This window comes from Sycon ciliatum, chromosome 10, assembly GCF_964019385.1.
Source record: "Sycon ciliatum chromosome 10, ocSycCili1.1, whole genome shotgun sequence".
Lineage (NCBI taxonomy): Eukaryota > Metazoa > Porifera > Calcarea > Leucosolenida > Sycettidae > Sycon > Sycon ciliatum.
In genome coordinates this window covers 13,662,422-13,685,820 of record NC_088652.1, presented here as the reverse complement: position 1 = coordinate 13,685,820, position 23,399 = coordinate 13,662,422, and the positions used below count along the sequence as shown (strand labels likewise).

The window sequence follows — 23,399 nt, the reverse complement described above, 5'->3', positions numbered from 1 at the left end:
TGGCAGTAGCGTTGCATGTCCGAGTCCTTGCACAGATCTGGTGAGATGTAACCCAAAGAGAAATGAGAATGTGAATGACTGAAAGTCAACAAACTATACTCTGTTGAAGACACACTCTTACCTGCTGCCCATGTCAAAATACTGGACACACTGAAGGTATCCGGCTGAGGTACAATGGCTACTTGGCATACCTCGTCTGATTCCTCCTCGTCACTAGGAAAAACTAAAACATTTGTTGTCTCCATTGCACAGACAAACTTCTTGGACAGGTTCTGGAAAACAAGAATGACTATGGTGATGTTGTGGCACCAAAACCTTTTGTTACTGGCAAATATACACCCACACACCTACACACACCCTCGTGTACTTGTACACCACACACGCACGCGCACGTGCGCATACATACAACTATTCGTCTGTATCCTTTTGTGTTTGACATGATTCCACGGTGCCATGAAAGTAACATGGTGAAGTAATCAAGGAGTAATGGCATTGTACGATTCTGATTGCGTATGCTCTTGGTGGCCATATATAGCAGGGAGTAGTACAATACCGGTATTGCACTACTCCCTGATATCTAGTTCATCGTCACGCAGCTCCCCACAAAGTACAAATTGTAGTAAAAGCAATTACGTAGTCTAATACGTATAGTAATATGCAGACACATACAACTAGTAGTCACACAAAGTATCTATAATAAGCACACGTACTAGGAAAAGTATGTAAGCAGGCTATCGTTATCCTTTTGCGCTTGGTCTGATTACTGTACCTGCATACATGACTTACACGGCATGGTCACTTGCACCAGTAACATTGTACATAATTCCACACTGCCTTTATCATCCACACCAGTTCCTGTTAACGCGTAACATCTCAGGCTTTGTAGCAGGGAGTAGCACAGTGCCATTGTACCATTGTGCTACTCCCTGCTTGACACAGACTTGCGTCATAGTGACATTTGCGAATAGCTGCCCCTGCAGTATAAAATTTATTTTATTTTGTGTTTCTCTCTGACGACTATAGCATCTGCATTCGGAATAGCCTTACTATCTTGAAGCGGGTCAGTCATACCTGAAACATGTTGTTCATTGTGACTAAAACTTGAGTCAACATTATCTATTCCCCTAGAAACGACGTGAATAACTAAATGTAATACGATTAAAATAGGAAGAAAATTTCACTCTTACAAGCCGCCCACGTAAATACTGGACACACTGAAGGTACCCGTGCGAAGGCCAGCTGCTACTTGATATCCTTCGTAGGATTCATCCTCATCACTCAGCAAAGACTGATGGATTCGTTCCCTACATCATCAAAACAAACTTCAAAAAGTACTGCTCGAAAACTTCTTGACAGCATTCTGCCACTCTCTTCAAGTCGTTCTATGAATTTTTTTGAAAAATGCTACGAAATGCTACGATAAATGGTACGCGAAGTACGACAGTTCGTGACGTTTCCCGGGACACAGCGCGCTCCACAGAAAAGTGACCTGAGGCAAAGCTCGCCCGCGCGCCTGAATGTGTGCCCGTGTCACCTCCCGGTATTGTACTACTCCCTGATCTGTACAAGAGCGAACAGTGGAAGGCAGCATATTCCAGGCAGCATATTCCACCGATCAGAACCTATGTAGCCAAGACAGATGCACCAAGAAGTTTACGACTCCCTTGATAACATGTCCAGTCCACTACAATCAGTGACGGTCGTAGCTAGGTCGGACGGTGCTTTTGCACAGAACCATTATACATTAACGAACATTATAGCAATAAAAACTGCTTTATGGCAGCTTTCTAAAAAAAGTTATTGTGTTCTAGTCCTGGGTCCGGCATAGGCTATAGAAAATTTATAAAATTGCTTCCAAACTGGCTGGGACTCCGTCTAAAAAGTAAGAAATTAACGAAATGTGATTGCCGAAAATTAAAATTTGTACAAGTAATTAGTTGTATCAAACTGCGCGAATATCATGGTGACGTAGCCAAATCAGCAAGATTTTGTCGCATCACTGACTTCTTCTGTGAATGGTATTTCGCGAGTTCGCATCGCACGCGTCCGTCGCAGATCGCGTCGCATCGCGTGTCGCATCGCAAAAAAGCTTCTGTGAATCCCGCTTAATGCGGCGTAATATGATAACTTTTAGCATAAAAATAGCATAATTCTGCAATTTTTTCAGCAATGCGAAAAGCATAATTTCACGAAAATATTAGCATAATCTGTCAAGGCCTAGCACCGTCTGATGCGAAAGCATCCGTCTATTTTCTTTTTTCTTTTTTTCCCATGCGTCCCCTTTTTCTGGTGCCCTTGTGGCATGCTGATTCTGAGACCAATGGTCAGTGGAGTTGCTGTGGTGTTGTTGTGCTTGCCATGATTATAATCATTTTATACATACATTTCCAATTACTCTACGATACATTTTCATTAATTTTAGTCTTCTGAATGCTCTTCATCATTTTGTCGGAACTAGGTCTCCGGACCTGGTGAGAAGGCAGAAATGCCTGTTCGCTTGGTGAAGTAAAATAGAGTAGACAACAACAACAACCTTGGAGTGGCTCCAGACTCACCAACACAGCAACCCTGTAGCACCACCCACCTTCCCATTGTTTTCATGTTCTCCCGTTTCCCTTCCCACGGGTTAGAGGGGCCGTATTTTTGAAGTAACACTTTAGCTTGGGGGGGGGGGGGGGGGGGGGGAGCTCCAGTCTAAGGGCTTCTTTTTTGCGATGTCAAGAGTGCATGGTTAGCAATTTTTTGCGTCGTGCTAAAAGCCCCACCCACGCTGGTGGCGGAGGGCAGCAGCAGTGGGACAGATAGTACCACCGACACCGAGTCCTGTCAGGATGAATGGCCATAAAGCCAGGGCACCTAGCCCTGCCGAGAGTTTGTGCACTGTGCAGTGCGAAGCTACGGAACCTTTGCAAGCTGGTGCGAGGAAACGGATACGCGACGCTCCGGATTGTGGCTCAGCCGGTAGGGAGTATCAATGTCTTGTTCTTATTTTTTGTCTCGAGCCGGGTTTGTGTTCTTTGCAGAAAAAAATGTAGGTGTTGTTTCGCTTGATAGTAATCTCGGAATTCAGAAAAACAATGAACGAAGTTCTTGATGATAGAATGGCTGCCAGTGTCATTTCAGTTGTCCTCGTCCCCTGATTATTAGTAGTAGGGCTGTGTTTGCTTGTAAAAAAAAAAAAAAAAAAAATAATAATAATAATAATAATAATAATTCAAACAGTAGTTTGGAGGCGGTGGGAAAAACAGTTTCGTAATACGTATTCGCATGCAGCGACGCAAATCCACACAATTCAGTAGACACTTTTTCTATCAAACGTTTTCTTTCCCTTCTCTTCAGGATAGTACAGGGAATGTTGGAAATTAGAAAAACACATAACTATATAGAGAATGAAAGAAAGAAAAAGTCAACACTTCAACATAGGTGTTAAAAATGATTAAAGTGTTAAAAACTCAAAAACAAACAGCTGCAAGTTGTAGACAAACACGTTGAACACATCAGGGAACACTTGTCACACTTTCACGAGGTGTGACACTAAACAGCTGCAACGATAACACATTCTCCTTCTGTACACATAGTTCTGGATCTAGTTTACGAATATACAGAGCTTCTAACACAGCAAGATGTAACTTAGACCTTCCACGAGTCAAAATCGAAAAGATATCATCACTATACAACTTACGACAACTAGCACTGCCCGACAAATGACGCTTGATGGACGATGTCCGATCACTTAGCTCTGTCACCTTCGACGCCTGCCGTTGTTCTCTTCCGTTAGGCTTGTTTGGTTGGTTGCTCCGGTCCACACCTCCAACGTCCGTTGATTTCATGTCCGTTTTTGTTGATTTCATGGCCGTTTTCGTGTCACTTCTTGGTCTTCCTCGTTTCCTCTTGTTGATCGTTGTTGTCACTTCCATTATCGACGTATTCAGATCACCAGTACTCCGTCTCTTCACCTTGCTTCTGGTAACTCTTCCGGTGTCTATGAGCTCCAGTGTCACATTGGGTGGTTTTCGAGACGGTCTCCCTCGCTTCCTCACGCTTGTCTGAGATGGGCCAAGCTCCCCGCCCGTCGAGGCGGAGGCGCGCATGCGTACATCTACACTGGACGCAGACAAAGGCGTTCCAGTATCGGACTGCACAGCACATTTTGGAGGACGGCCACGACGAGGACGAGTACCACGAGCGTCACGGACATGAAATCAACGGACGTTGGAGGTGTGGACCGGAGCAACCAACCAAACAAGCCTAACGGAAGAGAACAACGGCAGGCGTCGAAGGTGACAGAGCTAAGTGATCGGACATCGTCCATCAAGCGTCATTTGTCGGGCAGTGCTAGTTGTCGTAAGTTGTATAGTGATGATATCTTTTCGATTTTGACTCGTGGAAGGTCTAAGTTACATCTTGCTGTGTTAGAAGCTCTGTATATTCGTAAACTAGATCCAGAACTATGTGTACAGAAGGAGAATGTGTTATCGTTGCAGCTGTTTAGTGTCACACCTCGTGAAAGTGTGACAAGTGTTCCCTGATGTGTTCAACGTGTTTGTCTACAACTTGCAGCTGTTTGTTTTTGAGTTTTTAACACTTTAATCATTTTTAACACCTATGTTGAAGTGTTGACTTTTTCTTTCTTTCATTCTCTATATAGTTATGTGTTTTTCTAATTTCCAACATTCCCTGTACTATCCTGAAGAGAAGGGAAAGAAAACGTTTGATAGAAAAAGTGTCTACTGAATTGTGTGGATTTGCGTCGTTGCATGCGAATACGTATTACGAAATAATAATAATAATAATAATAATTTGGAAAGGATTGGGAGAACTTCATATTCAAAGGATCAGTCGGGGAAGTGAACTGCCTGAAAAGAGAAAAAAACGCCAGACCCACCAGGACACGAACCTGGGACCCTGCTTGTCATGAGCAATGCTCTAACCACTGAGCTATGGGACCAGGCTGAACCTAGAAGGCGCTGACAAGTTTTTCACTCCAAAGGCAGCTCACAACACGTGCCACACATACTGATGGCACTTGGGTCTTTTTCCCTCCCCCAGGGGACCAACCACGGTCAGTTTCTGGAAACTACCAGAGGTGAAAGAAAGTGATTAAATATTGTACTACTCCCTGCTTCGCACCAGCGCGGCCGTCGCGTCAACCCACTACGAAAAAGTTCGTACGCTGTGGATGTGCGCAACCTCACGTTTTAAATATTCCTTGCTTTTTTCGTTAAAAATTTTCGAGGGCGGAATGACCCTTCAGATACTCAAAAATTGAAAGTTTCAATTCTGGCTGTTTGGGGTATCCAACTAGGCCAGCGGACCCTGTAGGGTGTAGAAACAATTGTTTTGGTGAAACGGACTAGTACTGGTTCCAAAGCAGGGAGTCGTCAAATACTTTTTTGACGACTCCCTGTGCCAAAGTTACGACCGTTTCAAGTTCAACAATTCAAATGAAAATGAGTACGCACGGAACGAAAATTTGTACAATTTTGCACTCCATGCAGTCGGTGATTTTCACTGAAACCGCGTACTACCAGCGAGCTTTTGACTTGAAATCGTTGCTACTGGATACCATGGCGTACAAGGAGAAGCGCTGAACAGCTTCCTGCCTTGAGAACAAAATTTAATAATTAGGCCATCCAGAATTAATTCGTTGTTTCGGGTCACCCGACCGACCGTCTTTTTTCACCCGACCGCAAAATATTTTTTTAAAGTGCATGCAAATGTACAGACTAGACTGTACACACGCGACCCTAATAATAGCAGTCCAGATATTGACCTCAGAAGCAGCCATGGCTAGCCAAATGGCAGGATGCAGCGCTTGGTGACGACGTTGTCTTCTATCTCGGATCCGCAATCGGTCCTGAAACAGCATCAGCTTCGCCACCTTGTCGCTATTTACAGAAGTTTTCAAGGTGAGAGCTGCTCGCTGGTCAGACTCTTTGCCAGCGAGGCCAAGATCTGGTCCTGGAGGGGACCTGGATCTGATGGGACAATGACTGCCCTGGACTGTCTATATCGTACTGGCAATATATATGGTCGCAGTGAGGCCATGAAGCGTTACATTGGCACATGTTTACCGCACGCAGGGCGTTACATGCAAAGTCGCACAGGAGCCGTTACACAGGTTTCTATATTGCCGCAGTCCTTTTTTTGCTATTGCAGGACTTCCTGCTGCGTCCAGTTTTGAACTTTTCACCACGCGGTACACGTGCTTTCACAGTTTTCAGCCTTTTTTGCAATGAAAAGATCGCCGCACCCCGCCGGACGCGCGTTACGAACGCAACGAAAATTTGTCGCACTAGCCTGGTCGCGCGTTACGGTAGTAGTAGTAGGAGTGACATGTACTTGTAAGCGTTAAGCGTGTTTTTTATTGACTGCACAAAGCAATGATGATACTGATAGTAATGCAAGGAGAGCCAAGAATTCAAGAATAGGAATTCGAAGTCTGACGTCACAGCTTCTTGACAACGCGTAGTTACTTGGCTAAGGGAAGCATGCAGTGTACAGCTGCAGCATCATCAGATTCATAGTGACTGAGCTGAGCGTGCGAGCGAGACTATAATTAATTTTTATTTCGAATAAGGTGGCTCGCACCCTCTGCGCGCGCATCGTTTGAAAAGTGTAGATTCTCAGTACATTTTTCGGTAGCGATGATTTTTGTGCGATCGATCGTTGTTTGTAGGAAACGTCTTCTCGCTTTTCTGCAATTCTGGCGACCCAGCTAGAACCTGCTGCTAGTGTCCCTCTTCACTCGTTCTTTCTAGAAAGGGGAAGACAGCGCTCGCAGAAGATTTTCCAAGAATGCAATGTCGACTGGTGCTCGTACTATAAGAAGGGAGAAATCAAAGTCCGCTCTCGAATCATGCCTGAGTCTTAGAAAATTATTTCAGAATACGCTTGTGTAGATTTCCTGCCAGTGCCACTGACATCTCGCGACCTTCAAATATAACTTGCTCGATCATCTCCCGCACTGACTGAAAAATTCGTCAGGTAGCTGTGGATGGATCGATTCAGGGAGATCGAAGGTAAATACAGTCGTCGTCGTCCCTCTCTAATCCGGCACTTGTTTATCCGCAACCCTTGCCAACCGGCGCACTTTCTGACGAACCCGATTTTTTCGTTCAATTCCTACATGTACATCTTAGGCTGCGTTTACACGGAGACGAAACGAAACGAAACGGAAGGAAACGGAACGAAAACGGGCTGGCCTCGAATCGTTTTCAAACCGTTTACACGAGAACGGCAAATCGTTTTGAACCGTTCACACGAAAACGGAAAACGGGCGATCAGGCTGGAGAGTGGAGTTAGCACGTGCTGGCTTGGCGCAAGGGCGGGAAGTAACACGTTAGTTGGAGTTGGTACGTGCTGGTGGTCACAAAGGTCAGGTATTTCCCGCGAAATATAGTCCCACGCGGAATAGTTTCCATGACCGCGCTCCGTTTCCAATCGTTTTCACTGTTTTCACCGTTTACACGAGAACGAAAACGTTTTGAAAACGTTTTCAAAACGTTTCAAAACACTTTGAAGTGCGTTTCCATTTCGTTCCGTTTAGGTATCGTTTTCGGGCGTTGTCGTGTAAAAAAAATTTCACGGTTCGCGTGAGACTCGGCTGGAAGCCGGGTTTTCCGCATCCGTAGGAACGCCACCACCCTTCAAGGATCAAGGCGCAGATGCAGCTCCTAAAGCGGTGGGAGGTGAGTAGATCAGCTCACCAGCAAGTGGTCAAGGACCGAAAATCCCATTCACTGCATCCGTGAGATCGTATGAAGAGAGGCTGCGGGAGATCGAGCATGCTTCATTTGTCCCGTTGGTCTTCTCGACAACCGGTGGCATGGGCAAGCAATCTGCCTCGCTTTACAAGCGAATTGCATCTCTCATTGCTGAGAAAAGCGGCGAACCGTATTCGGTTGTTATATCATTCATCCGCTGCCGCCTTAGCTTTGCGTTGCTCAGAGCGAGTGTCATGTGCCTGCGTGGTAGCCGCTCTGTTTTCGCTGTACATGCACCTGTCTCTTCTTCTGCCTCCCTAGTTGCTGCCGAAGCTGGCACTTCCTGTCATTAATTTTATAGTCTTTAGTTCTTTTAAAATATTATTATTTGCCATGGCGACCCCCGTAAGCCCAAATAGCTGGCAGGGCAGGGTTGGGCCTTTTTTTCTTTTACTTCACAGGTGTAGCATTTTATCAGTCATTACGTATGATTTATACAGTGGCAGTACCAGGCGTGGGCCATCCCCTGGATTATCAAAATGGGTGCCTTATCATTTTTTTCTGTTGTTTTTACACTATCTGTATCATGTACATATAAATTTGTATTTCGTTTAGTTTTCACTATCGATCATAATAAGGTATGCCATTATGATTATGTTATGATCTTTTAGCCGAATACACAATTTTCGCACATTCACTGCATCCGTAAACGATAGTAGTAAACGCAACGATTTCGTTCCGTTTAGGTCCTACTTCGTTGTCGTGCAAACGCAAATCGTTTTCAATCGTTGTCGTGTAAACGCTTTTTTGAAACGAATCGATCAAACTGCACGTAGTTTGATTTCATAATCCGGCGGTCGTAAATCGCGTACCGTACTGCCAGGCCAGGCTAGGCCAGTCTGGTCAGTGCCGCGCGCGCGGGGCCACTTCAGCTGACCTGAAAGCTAGCTGGGCAGTGTACAATGATCATCGCCGGTGAAGACTTCCTTCTCAACGAACTAATGACCATATTTTATCTAGATCAAGTTGATACTGAATCTTGGTTTTCCGATTGCACTTGATCGAGACCGCCATATTATGGATCCTTCAACTTAATTCTGTAGTCTGTCGCGTATATACGTATGGCGGCTGTAGTACTAGCAGTGATAGCAGCACCTCTTTCGCCACATGTAGCCGAGCGGACAGTATGAAGGCTGGATTTGCCGATTCGAAGCCACACCTATTGTTTCTGGAATCGCTGGTATTTGCGTTACTAGGCTTTGGGATAGTATTCACAGCATGTCTTCTCCCGACCAAGAAACTTTCGGCCGGAGAGGAAGTAAAAGCGTATATCTATATGGCTCATTTCGAACGAGCTAGCAGCAACAATAGTGATAAACTAAGCAGTGCTGCTGTGAGGGCGTCAACGACCACTCCTAAGCCTAATACCAGTAAGAAACTGAGCATAGAAACACCCACCGCTGGACACAATACGCAGGAACCCAGCTCAGCAAAGAAGCAGACCCGTGTGGCCATTGTGGTGCCGTTTCGAAATCGCCTTGAACAGCTGCAGCAGTTTGCTCCCCTAATTCACAAGTTTCTGTCCAGGCAGAATATTCAGTTCAAAGTGTTAGTAATTGAACAGCTTGGAAAGGCCAATTTTAACCGTGGAGCGTTGTTGAACATTGGCTTCATTGAAGCTAACTCTGGACGAGATCGGGAGGACAAGTTTGACTGCATGAGCATACATGACATTGACCTTATCCCACAGGAACTGAACAACACGTATGACTGCAAGGAACCGCCGGTGCGGAAGGCGTGGCAGCTGAGCTCCGCCATTGATGTGTACGACTGGGACTTGCCCGAAGCTGCAGACGGTGGTGTGAACCTGCTGCAGTCGGACGTATATCGCCAGGCCAATGGCTTCAACAACCGTTTCTATGGCTGGGGTGGTGAGGACAATGATCTAAAGCTGAGACTTGTAGCTATAGGGACGGATTTTGTGCGCCGCAACCGGACACTTGGTCGCTATGTGGCCATGAAGAAGGGAAATATCAAGTCCAAAGCGAAATCCACCAACCGCTTTGAATTACTATCCTTGTACAGAAATTTTGTTTCCGAGGGACTGACAACAGTTAAGTACCGAGTGCTGAAGCGTAATGTGCAGCCAACTTTTACATTAATTTCTGTTGACATGTGGCTCACTGAGGATCCAGATAGGTACTCTGATAGAAGGAGGAACGTACGTACGTCATAATAATCTTCATTTCAGGACTACCCGTAGAGGCACATTTTCTTTCCCTCTCTTTTCATCATTATCTCTCTTGTATATACTATCTTGCTTCTCTTACGGTTTCTTTCTTCTTTCATCTTCTTTCTTCTTCTTTCTCCTTCTACATGTGCACCGTCTAGGCCTTGACAGATTATGCTAGCATAATTTTTCGCATAATTCCTACCATAATCGAATAATCGCATAATTCGAGGCAAATTGCATACGAATCGCATAAATTTGGAATAATCCGCCTGTTTGCATCAAATTCCATACAGTTGTACATGTTCTACAAGTACAAGTACAAGTTGATGCATCAGGAAGTCGTAGGTTTACGACTCCCTTGATAACATGTCCAGTCCACTACAATCAGTGACGGTCGTGCTAGGTCGGACGGTGCGTTGACTCCATTGAACTTTTCTACTACAGTACAAGGCCCTCTACAAAAAAATTCCCCCGTTATTTTGCACAGAACCATTATACATTACATTACCAGCATATGTGAGCATAATGCGGCATAATATGATAACTTTTAGCATAAAAATAGCATAATTCTGCAATTTTTTCAGCAATGCGAAAAGCATAATTTCACGAAAATATTAGCATAATCTGTCAAGGCCTAGCACCGTCTGATGCGAAAGCATCCGTCTATTTTCTTTTTTCTTTTTTTCCCATGCGTCCCCTTTTTCTGGTGCCCTTGTGGCATGCTGATTCTGAGACCAATGGTCAGTGGAGTTGCTGTGGTGTTGTTGTGCTTGCCATGATTTTAATCATCTTATACATACATTTCCAATTACTCTACGATACATTTTCATTTAGTCTTCTGAATGCTCTTCATCATTTTGTCGGAACTAGGTCTCCGGACCTGGTGAGAAGGCAGAAATGCCTGTTCGCTTGGTGAAGTAAAATAGAATAAACAACAACAACAACCTTGGAGTGGCTCCAGACTCACCAACACAGCAACCCTGTAGCACCACCCACCTTCCCATTATTTTCATGTTCTCCCGTTTCCCTTCCCAGGGGTTAGTGGGGCCGTATTTTTGAAGTAACACTTTAGTTTGGGGGGGGGGGGGAGCTCCAGTCTAAGGGCTTCTTTTTTACGATGTCAAGAGTGCATGGTTAGCAATTTTTTGCGTCGTGCTAAAAGCCCCACCCACGCTGGTGGCGGAGGGCAGCTAGTACCACCGACACCGAGTCCTGTCAGGATGAATGGCCATAAAGCCAGGGCACCTAGCCCTGCCGAGAGTTTGTGCAGTGTGCAGTGTGCACTGTGCAGTGCGAAGCTACGGAACCTTTGCAAGCTGGTGCGAGGAAACGGATACGCGACGCTCCGGATTGTGGCTCAGCCGGTAGGGAGTATCAATGTCTTCTTCTTATTTTTTGTCTCGAGCCGGGTTTGTGTTCTTTGTAGAAAAAATGTAGGTGTTGTTTCGCTTGATTCACTAATCTCGGAATTCAGCAAAACAATGAACGAAGTTCTTGATGATAGAATGGCTGCCATTGTAATTTCAGTTGTCCTCTTCCCCTGATTATTAGTAGGTCTGTGTTTGCTAGTAAAAAAATAAATAATAATAAATGTCGAAGTTGAAGAATACATGCAAAGAACTCAAGGAAAGAGTAGAGGTGTTTGAGCACCGCAACCGCAAACTGACATGCACTGTGGAGTCTCTTGGGAGATCAGATGCATCCCGAACGCACCCGTCACCTGCTGCAGGGCCAGTGCAGGGCCCCAAACTCAACCACACCGTAGATCTACGGGAACTCGTCCTAAGGTAAGGAATAGCGCCGGTGTCACATAGTACTCGTACTATTTCCCCCCCCCCCGCCCCCCCTCCCCTAGCGCTTGGCCCCCGGGGGAAAAGTACTATGCACCGGAGTATAGTGATTGGACTAGGCCTCGACCAAATATGCTTGCGCATATTTCCGCATATTTTGTGAGACAGTTCACATATGGCATATTGAGCGACAAAGGGAATATTGGAATGAAGCCAGCATATAATTCAAATATTCTGAAGAAAATGAGGACAACACTTTCATAATAGGGAGGTTTCGCTCTACGTAATAGAGAGGTTAAGTTTCACGTAAAAGTCTTACGTCCGTGAACTTTTACGTCAAAATTGAAAAAACTCACGTAAAATTTGACGTGTTTTACGTGAGTTGACTGTCCCGCACGTTAGTTCATGACGTGAGTTTTTGGAAGTTTTGCTTGGTTATTCCGACCGAATTTGTGTTAGTTTCCGGAATTTTATCGAGTTTTATCTAGTTTGTTGGAAGATTTTATATTTGTGCGAACTAAACCCGAATCCTGCCAGGCAAAATTTCACGTCACGTCGCACGTGTAACTAAACCTCTAAAAATTACACGTAACGTGAGATTTGCACCGCGTTTTGAAAAAGGGCAAAAAACGTGTAACTTAACCTCTCTAATTCTCCTCCTTTGCCTTCTTTGCCTCTTATTTGTATTCTTTTATCTGTTTTACTGCTGTGGTTGGCTTTCACCCTTGTCTCAGTTTTATTGGCCGTCACCATGATGTGCCATGAGATAATGATATAAATACAAAAAAATTACGTATGAAAATAACGTAGGAACTGCACGTAATTTTCATACGTAAAAATCTGGGCTGTTGGGTTTCGCTGTACGTGATTTTCGATGAGTGCAAGTAACTCTAGTTTTACCTTGTTGCGTTGGAAACGCGTCAGACTCATCTGCGGACGCTTTCAAAAGCGCGCAACCACGCAACCACGTGGATTGCCACTTGAAGGCGATTGTCGATCTCACTTTTCATCTCCTTTCAAGAAGAAAGCATGGCGAATCCTGTAGACGAGTGGGACGCTGTACTCATGGTACTGGAAGCTGTTTTGTTGGACGGTGTGGACTGCGATATCGAGCTGGCTGATGGTCTACTCCAGCTGCTGATTGAGCTGAACGAGCAGGAGGAGGAACGTCCCGAGCGGCATAGGTTTGATGCGAACGACGCCAAGTGGACGGCAGAGCACTGGAGAACATCGTTTCGTTTCTGCAAAGAAGATATGGATCGCCTGTGCGCAGCTCTTCAAATGCCCCAGGAAATGAGAAGTTGCTGCAGGAAAATATGGTCGGGGTTTGACGGGTTGTGCCTTGTTTTGTATCGCCTTGCGTACCCCTGTCGCCTCTCGACTTTGGAGGATGTGTTTGGCCGGCCAAAGAGCGAACTCTCTGTTGTATTCAACTGCACAGTGAAGTACATATCTGAGACTTGGGGCGATCTGCTGCACAACCTTGGCAGTCCATGGCTGACCCCAGAGAGGGTGGAGGAGTATGTCAGGATTGTACACCGAAAAGATGCGCCGCTCACTAACGTCTGGGGATTTATAGACGGCACCGTTCGACCTATGTGCCGGCCTATTCAAGGACAGCGGCTATTTTACAACGGCCACAAGCGTGTGCACGCTTTAAAATTCCAGTCAGTGGTCACCCCGGATGGCATGATCGCCAACTTGTATGGACCGGTAGAAGGTCGGCGGCATGACGCGTTCTTGCTTGCAGAGTCTGGCTTGCTGGAGCAGCTTGAAGAGCGCATGCACCGTCCCAATCCCGCGCCGGACTCACCAGCCATCTACAGTTTGTATGGTGATCCGGCGTACCCCTTGCGAGCCGTTCTGATCGGCCCGTTTAGAGGTGCCCACCTCACCGCAGATCAGAACACTTTTAACTCGCGGATGAGCCAGGTGCGAGTTGTTGTCGAGTGGGAATTTGGCAAACTTCTGCAACGTTTGCCTTCGTGGACTTCAAAAAAAAACCTAAAGGTGGGTGCAGTGTTTTTCCAGGTCATGGGTTCCTAGAGTGAGCTTTCTATGTTTGGAAGTGTAGCCACCCACGACTCCGCACATCTTCTCTTCTACTAACCCCAGGAAAATACTCTATTGCACTACATCTAGACAAGCATGGCTGTCTCCAACCTACATGTGTGTAAACCTTTGTCCTTTCCTTTTTCTTCATCTAGCAATCAATTATGCAGTCTGACTATCCTTGTCAATCACCCAAATCCTTTGCACTTGTCGTTGTGTTTGCCTACTCTTCAGGTTCTTTTGATGCCTATCGGCACAATGTACACGGTGAGCGCATTGCTGTCTAACTGCCACAAGTGTCTGTACGGCAGCCAGACAGCAGCGTTCTTCAGCTCTGAAGAACATCCCGTGAAAGCTCCCACGTTGGAGGAGTACTTGGAACTGTAACAAGTAAGTCCATGGCCATTATAACATGAACTCATGTTCACATGCATACAACATGCGCTCACCCACGTACATGCGCACACGCACACACACACACACACACACAAACACACACACCATGTATAAGCATGTTGCAAGAGAAGCACACACATCTGCAAATACACTGTATGTGCACCCACAGATGTTCTCTCATAGCAACGATAGTGGACACGATCCGAATGAAACACACACACACACACACACACACACACACACACACACACACACACACACATACACACACACACACACACACACACACACACACACACACACACACACACACCATGTCAATTGAGATTCATTGTTGAGTTCAAATTTCTATTCCTTTCGATACATAGTTTGGGCCTGTTGTTGCTGAAATGCTAGTTCTTCCTTGCGCAGATCAATCTCTTGCTGCCTCACGTCTAACTCCTTCTTCTTCATGTCACGAATCTCCTCCATTTGTTTGCTCATCTTGTCCAGGACATCACTACGCCTCTCTCGCAAGCTGGTCGGCTCGTACTTCCTCTTTGGACTGGGCTCTGTATTCAATCATTGTGAAACGCGCAAGCACGCGTGCATACACACATAAACACACACACGTAAAGGTTTTTAGAAATGTACAACAAGAAATGCAAAACATCGTACATTAAATTGTTCGCCAATTTCTCATCTTGGTATAATTATGTACATGTACATGTATATGGCATAAGGCATTTCTCCGTCCTAGTGATGTGAATGGTTGTTTACCTGTAGACGTCTTCTTGGGTGTTTTCTTCTCGCTTAGTGTAGCCGCTGCATCTTCACGAATTTTCAGGCCCAACTCCCGATCGTCTTCAATTTTTTTCTCATTTTTCTTCTTTGTGTCTGCTGTTGTGGCCTTCTCCTCCAAGTCACCTTTGAAGAGCTCAACCACGCCATCCAGGAGTTGGTCTTTTTCGGTATACTCCTCTGCAGTGCCAGATCTGAAACATAGAAGATGAACATACAATTTTCACTTGTCGTGTAATTTATTTATCATAAAAGAACAACCAGGGGAAAAGAAAAATGGTACTAGGAAGAGAATAAATTTACTAAAGCAGAATAAAACCCTCCACTATTGGCATATACTCGGGGCAGACGCATGCATACACAGCTGAATTGCATGCGTTGATAACTTGGGCTGAAACATTAAATTTGATGTCCACCACTTTCTTAGTGGAACATGAAAGATTAAATTATTTGAAAATTGTTTTCTTACTGCTTCATGGACGTTGCATCTCCTTTCATGTGGAGCTTACAAAGATGGACCACTCGCTCCCGCAGTGTCCTTGCCTTCAGGGTGTGGAAGCGAGCAGGAAGCCTTTTCTGCATTTCATCCCACACCTTGGATCCATGGCGAAACGGGTTCTGATAAGTGGTGAGCTCCCGAAGCACCGCCACATCATCAGCCACGCTGAATCGGAACTTGCCTGGCGTTGCTGGAGCCGGAATCTCAACCACTTCAGCCATGGCGGAAGACAGACTCTAGATGAACGAAGGAAACTGTGGCACAATTGAAGTCAAACTGAAAGAAAACCACGAACCTCCACCACGTTCTCCATTTATCTTCCACGTGTTGTGGACTTTGTGTTGCGCGCGGATTGAACGTTGCCATGGATAAATCCGGAAAGTGCGAAAAATATTTCCAAAAGTCCTACGGAGGACCCAACGTAGGAAACAGCTTTCCTACGGAAATCCGTAGAGAGATTTACGTATGAAAGTTGCCCTCGCTCCCCGGCGCGTATGACATACGGATTTTCATACGTAATTACGTAGAGCGAAACCTCCCTAATATGGACAATATGCGTTCAGAAATGCCTTTTATGGATGAATTTGGAATGGTTGAGGCGTTTGCTACATTTTCCCATGGATGAACACTATCGCTACGGTTGCTGGGGACACGCTGCAGCCATACTATTCCGGATGTGTTTTGATTTGCACCATAAGCATGATAGCCGTGAAGCCAATGAATATTCCAAGGTTGTAATTTTACTGAAATGATCTACACTTTCTGCTTATATCGAGCATATTTTGGCATATTTTGGCATATCTTTTTTGCATATCTTGCTAAGCCTTTGGCATATTATGGACGTTTTCCCTGATATGCGACGAGCATAATAATTATGCTCTTTTTTTAGCATATTTGGTCGAGGCCTAGATTGGACACCCGGGGAACTTTACTATGCAGTGTTTGTACCCCCGGGAAATTTACTATGCAACAGTCTCCAATATCATCCTAATAAAGATATTATTATTATTATATAAGCACACTGTGTAAATTCATTATCTGTACCGGCGAAAAAACCCTGAAATGTGTGTCTGACATGAATTTGGCATGGCAACATGCCTCCGAGTGAAATGAGGTTGAAATAGTAATGGAACAGTTTTCAATAAAGGAACGTCTCCATTAATAGCACGGGGCGGAGGTACATTGAAAAAATAAAGGACCGTGCTTACATTAGAGATAATACGGTAGCTCAATACGGTTTCGTCAAAAACTGCTTTATTTGTCGCCCACAAGAGCTAAGCTCCCTGGCGATATGTCTTGATCCGTGGCAATGTTTCGGTGTGCGTGGGCATTGACTGCCCTCAGTTTCGAGAAAAGCTCCAAGCGATAATCCTCTTCTTCGCTTTCTTGCCAGAGTTCTCACTGAGACCAATACAATTCGTCGTCAAAAAGTACTCAGCGTAGATTTCGTGCCGAATTCCACCCCAAACAATTTGCGCTGACCTCTAGCTCTCGCCACCAATTGAACCCACTGACATGTACATGTACACTGTACATGTACATGTCCATCGAAGCACTTCAAACACGTTTCAAGACGCACTTCAAATTTTGTAATTGTGTCTTGAAAATTGTTTAGAACGAGGTATGTCTCGTTGTCCAGGAAACGACCAATCAGCGACATTCCCGCCAAGGGCCTTATCAGAGTTTAAAACCCGCTCAATCGTTATTATTTTTACTACTCTTGATGACGCGTCGAGGGCCTTGGATTAGTTTAAAGCCCGCTGAATATACTCTAAACTGGTGCGTACAACTACCTGTATGCATTATAGTACGGTGCAGGTAATGAACTCTGCATAAAATGTACGGTGTACTACTAAAAGCTACGCATTTCAGAAGTGTGTACGGTTTTTGCCTCCCGTATTCTTTCATCTGTACGAATTTCCTTTGTCAACAGCTTGTGGAAACATATAAAAACCGAAGATCAAAGTCATTAGAGGTATCGACAAGGGGCCCTCAAAGCCCCTAAATAGCTCCACAAGCTATGAATAAGAATGATGCTCGCAATAAGAGCCCAGCATTTCATTTGCTGCTTTTCTACTTTTACCTCCTAAGTGGTGCTGAGTTACCATAACTAAACAGAAGAAAATATTCTTTCATACCACACCAAGTCTCTCTGCACACAAACAACAAAACTACCCAATATAATGGTACACAAGCATAATGGAAGTGAGATAATGCATGTAACCTCGTTCTAAAATAGTTAGTGCATGGCAGGGAGGGTCTTATGGCTTGTTTGTGCCCTTCAGGGTAGCCCTCGGGCCTACGCCCTCAGGCTAACCTGTCGGGCACTAACAAGCCATAAGGCCCTCCCTGCCATGCACTAACCTATAATTAGAACAATTCGTACTTCAATACGCTGTTGAATTGTATCCTCTGCTTGGGAGTCTCGACTGTGTTATTGCTGCATGGCTTTCCTCAACACCGTTCACTGTACATGTATCGCGGAACGCAGATTGGATGGCATTGGAGGTGAATTTGATAATTTGTGACTGTGTCATCAACCACTGAAGTGAGGACATCAAAATATCAACAGGGACGCTCCGAAAATCACAAACGCTGCGAAATAGATATGAAATGGTCTTACACACTGGTGGGTTTTCCACATTCATTGTGTCATATCTTTAGACTGTCCGAAAGTTTGCCGTGCTGTGCAACTTTCACAGACTAATCCGATAATTGGCATGTGGCCCTATAATGCCCCTATTGGCACACACTCATGCGTATGCCGCTGATTCTATCTATAACGTGCACGCACATGTGTACATGTACTGTACTACATATACAATTTTATTACGTGTGCAAAATAATAGGCAATCTACATGTACATAATAATTCTTATCTGTGTGCACTCACTCCTATGACATAGAACGACAGTGCAGGCTATGTAAAGTCGCACAAATGTGTGTCCCCCGGGTGTGTACATGCATGCGCGCTCGCGCGGGTGTTTTGTGTGCGCGCCTGGCATGGCATAACGCCGTTCAATATGACTAGTGTTGAACCGTGGTTACTTGCCCCCACCCCCTCTTTTTTCTGCTGGCGTTGGATATGCAACTAATGACATCAACTCGGTTGTTGAAAACGAGTGCCATGCACCACAATGGATTGACAAGAATATAATACAAGTAGCACTGTAAAAGCGCTGGTAATACTCATGTTGCAGCCATGTCAGTTGAGATTAGCTTTCCAAGTCAACCTGCACACCCGGCCCTGCTGCAGACATTATTGCACTCTGACCAGCTGGAGTCGCCCAGGATTGCCGGTTGTGGAGAACAGGAGTGATGCTTGTATTAAACGCTTGTATTTACATGATGTACTTCGAAGTAACATTAGGTGTATTACTTGTGTGTTCTTCTGCCTGTGCGCGTGTACATGTGCTGGTCAGTGTAGAACCGCCACCCATATCAGGTCATACAGCTGCTATCAGTCTCAGCAGCTTTAATATCTGGCAAATAGGGTTTTAGTGACTCGATTTTGCTTACTGTGTTCAACAGAGTGGCATTGAACACAGCTACTTGATGTAACACTACCACGCCCACTGAACTAGTTCTTCGCTTATATCACCTCTATTCTTTGGAACAGCGTATTAGCCTCAAGCTCTATGTTTTTGTGTACCGCTGCTTGGCCCAGCATCTTGCTAGTCCTCTTCTTCAGTCTTTGTACCAGCTTCGGGCAACTGCACCTGGTCACCAGGCATGCACCCGGGGCAAGGCACAAAGAGCCTTAGTTCTCCCACTCGTTTATACGCAGTATGGCATGCGCTCTATTTCTTTTCTGGCGGCAGGCAGGTGGAACTCTCTTCCAGCTGACTGTCGACAGGCCCACACTCTTGCTCTGTTCATTAATATGGTTAAACTTCACCTAGGGTTCCCAGTAAAAAGGCAGTAGCCTGTTGGGACTCCCCTAGTAAAATAATAAAAACTACTACTACTACTACACAGTGAAATTTTATATTTTTGATAGTTAGCTTCAGTAGAAACTTCTCCAGTGTGGCTCTTAGCTTCATTACCACGGAGTCTAAGCATTCAAGTAATGCACGAAGAACAGTGGCTAGATGTGAAGTGAAAAGCCATTGGACCGTACCCAGTGGAATACGCATTTAGTATAGAAATATTTCTTGCTATGTTGGGAGCAAACACTGTATAATAATTATAATAATTACATTACCAGTAGAAAGTGCCCAATGTGCATTGCTTCAGCACTATGTTTTGTGCAAAACAGTCAACAAATTCCACATCACTATCGGCTTCATGTTGGAGAAAGTTGTGGAAAACACTAGAGCATACATGTACACTCAATACAATCATATGTGTGGCATTTAGTATGTGGGCGACTTCAAAGTTCTATTTTGGTAGTTAGCTTCGGTAGAAGCTGTCTAAACTTGATCCAAAGCTCTACTACTATGTTCTGAAGATGTTGCAATCAAGTAATGTAAGACACGTATCTGCCGCATTGGAGCTAGTTGTGAAAACCTTTAGACCATACACTCAATGCACATGCTCAGCTATGGCATTTAGTATGTGGGCGACTTCAAAGTTCTATTTTGGTAGTTAGCTTCGGTGGAAACTGCTAAAACTTGATCCAAAGCTCTACTACTATGTTTGGAAGATGTTGCAATCAATTATTGTAAGACACGTATCTGTCATATGGTGGAGTCAGGGGTTCTAAGGCGACAATGTCCCCCATGCAATGTGCTGATTCTTGAAAATATGGCATCACTTGACACTTCAAAGTTTTATTTCAAGAGTTACCTTCGGTAGAACCTGCTCAAACTTGCTACCCAGTACCATTATTAAGTTATGATAGCATAACCATCGAATACAGGGCAAGTCCAGTGTCAAATACTTGTGGGCGGGGCTAATATGTGGGACGTGTGCGCTGAAATGGGATGATTCCGAAAAGAGAAAAAGGTCACCTTTTAGCCGAAATCTACCCACTTCTACAGCTTATGCTGATATTTAGCAAGTATACTACTGTCTTGATGTTGGACATCAAGAAAACGAGTGCTACGGCCAAAAAAGTGGTTTCCGGTGTTTTTTGGCCTAAATTGGCAATTGTGAGTATGCTATGTTTCGCCCCTCCCCCGAGTGAAACCGGCCGGTAGAACTTGATACAATTTTGTCTCCGTACACTAGATATCCTACGGAACAAAGTACAATCGTTTGTAGCCACGTTTCAAACAAAAAAATTAGACCCGAGGGGTAGGAGCCACCTTAAAACTTCTACTTGTCGCCGAGTTTGTAGTTTTCGCTTTACAGAGAAAGAGAAGCCGTTGTAGGATTTTTTGCTTGGCTATTGCTGTGCCTGTACTGTCGTTCGTATTTCAATCTAGTCGCCGGCCAAGAAGCAATGATGGGTGTCTCTGTTATTTCTATCGCAGCGATCGCTGATTTCTTTTAGTTCTGAGACCAACCAACTCTGGGCTCGTTTCCTTGTCCAGCGGCAAGCGAAAATCAGAACTCCTATCTCTCAGGTGCTGGTGAATACTCAGCAGGAAAACACGACACGATGGCTTGAGAGCGAAGGAGAAACTTCTTGAAGTAAAACAAAATTTTAAGTCGCGATCTTGCACCAGCGCGCCCGAGTCAAAGTGATGCTGTGGCAGTTGGAAACACAAGTGCAGGTGACGCGACTTTTATTTGTCACCACTTGGCCTTGTCTGTCCCCGGGGCAAATCGCGGGAAAAAATCGCAAAAAAACGCGGGGGAAAATGCGGCATAATATGGCATAATTTGCGGTAAATATGCGGTGAACAATATTGATATGCGGCAATTTTCAGTGAGTATGTAGTGAAATCAATCAGTTACAAGTCTCTGGTGTAAGCACTCGTCATATTTGAGTAAAAAGCCGCCACGATGAGACGTTGCTGACCGAACAGTAGGGAGGTTTAGTTCCCACGTAACGGAAACGCGTACGTGGGTGATCCACGTAAAGTGGATGAAGGGCACCCACGTTGCAATGTTGTGTTTAGTCACACGGAACAAACAAAAGCATGAAGCGAAAGGCCAAAACCTGGTCAAAGACGAAGCTACCCCGGCCTAAGAAGCTCATCCAATATTTTGATTTCGTGCTTCGGAAACTTCTTCAGCTGAGCACCCTCACAGCTCGCACAATGCGCTCCATTCTGATTTTCACCCACGTTCTGGCGGAACGTGGGTGAGCCTCCATACACGGTATGTCGTGAATCAGAAAACGTCTGTACGTGGGTCACTGAGTATCACGTGGTACACCCACGTAAAGTACCCACGGATTACGTGGGACTAAACCTCCCTGTGTGTACGTGTAGTGCAACAAAAAAGTAAAAAAAACGCGGGAAAATCGCAAAAAACGCGGCCGTGGAATCGCGATTTTCCCCGGGGACAGAAGCCTTGTACATGTAACTACGTGTTGTTGGCCAGACAGCATGAAACAAGGTAGAGGACACCGTGTTCGGAAAGTAACAGTTTCAAACAGTGACCTTACTACAAGTACAACCATCCACGGTTGGTAGAGCCCTGGTCCGTTGGGACCATCTGAACCATAATTATGGGTGTTGAACCCGGTTCTGACCCTCAATATGCTATAATTATGCTTGGGGAGTTTTAGCCTTCTCCTAGCGTCAGTCGTGCATTCTTTGATCGCTGATAGTTATAATGCTGTCCCTCCGGGAATTTGCGGACAAAACTCTCGAAAACGTGCGCAAGAAATTGCGTCAGAAAGTAACAGAAAATGCGACGAAAAGTGCGGAATGATGCAGAACTTGCCAGGAATTCGGGGAATTATTTGCAGAAAATTGCGGATTTGGGCCAAATCACGAATTTTGTTGCATCGTATATCTGCTCGGGAGTCGTACTGTCCAAATAACCTACAGGATCATGGAAAGAACTGCGTGAAAAGTGCATAAAATGTGAGATACAGTGCAGAAAACAACAAAAAACGAGGGAAATCGCGGATTTTGCTGAAAATCGCGGGTTTGGGCCAAAATCGCGAAATTTGTTGCATCCGTGGAATCGCGATTTCCTGGAGGGACAGATAATGACTCATAAATAAAAGTAGTACATGGTTAGAGTTGTGCTGGGACACGATTATTTGGACGGTGAAAACAGCAACGTGAAGAATCTGAGGCTGCGTTTACATGACAACGATTGAAAACGACTTGTGTTTACACGACAACGAAATACGACCTAAACGGAACGAAATCGTTGCGTTACTACTATCGTTTACACGACAACGCCCGAAAACGATACCTACATGTAAACGGAACGAAATGGAAACGCACTTCAAAGTGTTTTGAAACGTTCTCAAAACGTTTTCGTTCTCGTGTAAACGGTGAAAACAGTGAAAACGATTGGAAACGGAGCGCGGTCATGGAAACCATTCCGCGCGGGAGTATATTTCGCGGGAAATACCCAACCCTTGCGACCACCAGCACGTACCAACTCCAACTAACGTGTTACTTCCCGCCCTTGCGCAAAGCCAGCACGTGCTAAATCTAGCCTGATCGCCCGTTTTCCGTTTTCGTGTGAACGGTTCAAAATGATTTGCCGTTCTCGTGTAAACGGTTTGAAAACGGTTCGAGGCCAGCCCGTTTTCGTTCTGTTTCGTTTCATTTCGTCTCCGTGTAAACGCAACCTTAATCACAACAATTTTTATATTAATAGGGCTTGAAAGTGCTACGTCACAGCATAGCAACAATTTCAAAAATTCAAAAACTGGATCCACTTGTATGGATCCAAGCACATTTCAAGCGGTCTTACCCACAGCATGGTGATGTAGCCAGTGAAACTGACTGATTTGGCTACTGGGGGCGGGGTTACAACTGGTCGCGAAATAAAAGTCACACCTGCATGCGACATGAGTGGGTTGCTATGCACCCACATACTTAGGCAATAGCAAAGTCACACCGTAGTGGATCCAAAAATAGAAAT

General features: G+C 45.0%; 2 protein-coding genes across 2 annotated transcripts; one reads left to right on the top strand and one right to left on the bottom strand.

Moving 5' to 3' along the window:
- Nucleotides 1-8,850: 8,850 nt before the first annotated feature.
- Nucleotides 8,851-10,007, top strand: LOC135826137 (beta-1,4-galactosyltransferase 4-like). Its single transcript, XM_065338780.1, has one exon. The coding sequence runs from the start codon at nucleotides 8,893-8,895 to the stop codon at nucleotides 9,940-9,942; it is 1,050 nt and encodes a 349-aa protein (XP_065194852.1). The 5' UTR covers nucleotides 8,851-8,892; the 3' UTR covers nucleotides 9,943-10,007.
- Nucleotides 10,008-14,525: 4,518 nt separating this feature from the next.
- LOC135826667 (uncharacterized) lies at nucleotides 14,526-15,759 on the bottom strand. The gene is made up of 3 exons (XM_065339268.1): nucleotides 15,427-15,759; nucleotides 14,937-15,151; nucleotides 14,526-14,728 (listed from the first exon to the last, which is right to left on the bottom strand). The coding sequence occupies exons 1-3, from the start codon at nucleotides 15,675-15,677 to the stop codon at nucleotides 14,526-14,528; spliced, it is 669 nt and encodes a 222-aa protein (XP_065195340.1). The 5' UTR covers nucleotides 15,678-15,759.
- Between the last annotated feature and the right edge of the window lie 7,640 nt (nucleotides 15,760-23,399).

Coding starts and splice junctions, on each gene's coding strand:
- LOC135826137 (XM_065338780.1), top strand. CDS start 8,893: ATGAAGGCTGGATTTGCCGATTCGAAGCCACACCTATTGTTTCTGGAA.
- LOC135826667 (XM_065339268.1), bottom strand. CDS start 15,677: ATGGCTGAAGTGGTTGAGATTCCGGCTCCAGCAACGCCAGGCAAGTTC. Junction 15,152..15,426: donor GATGCAACGTCCATGAAGCA/GTAAGAAAACAA, acceptor TCTATGTTTCAG/ATCTGGCACTGCAGAGGAGT. Junction 14,729..14,936: donor ACCCAAGAAGACGTCTACAG/GTAAACAACCAT, acceptor GATTGAATACAG/AGCCCAGTCCAAAGAGGAAG.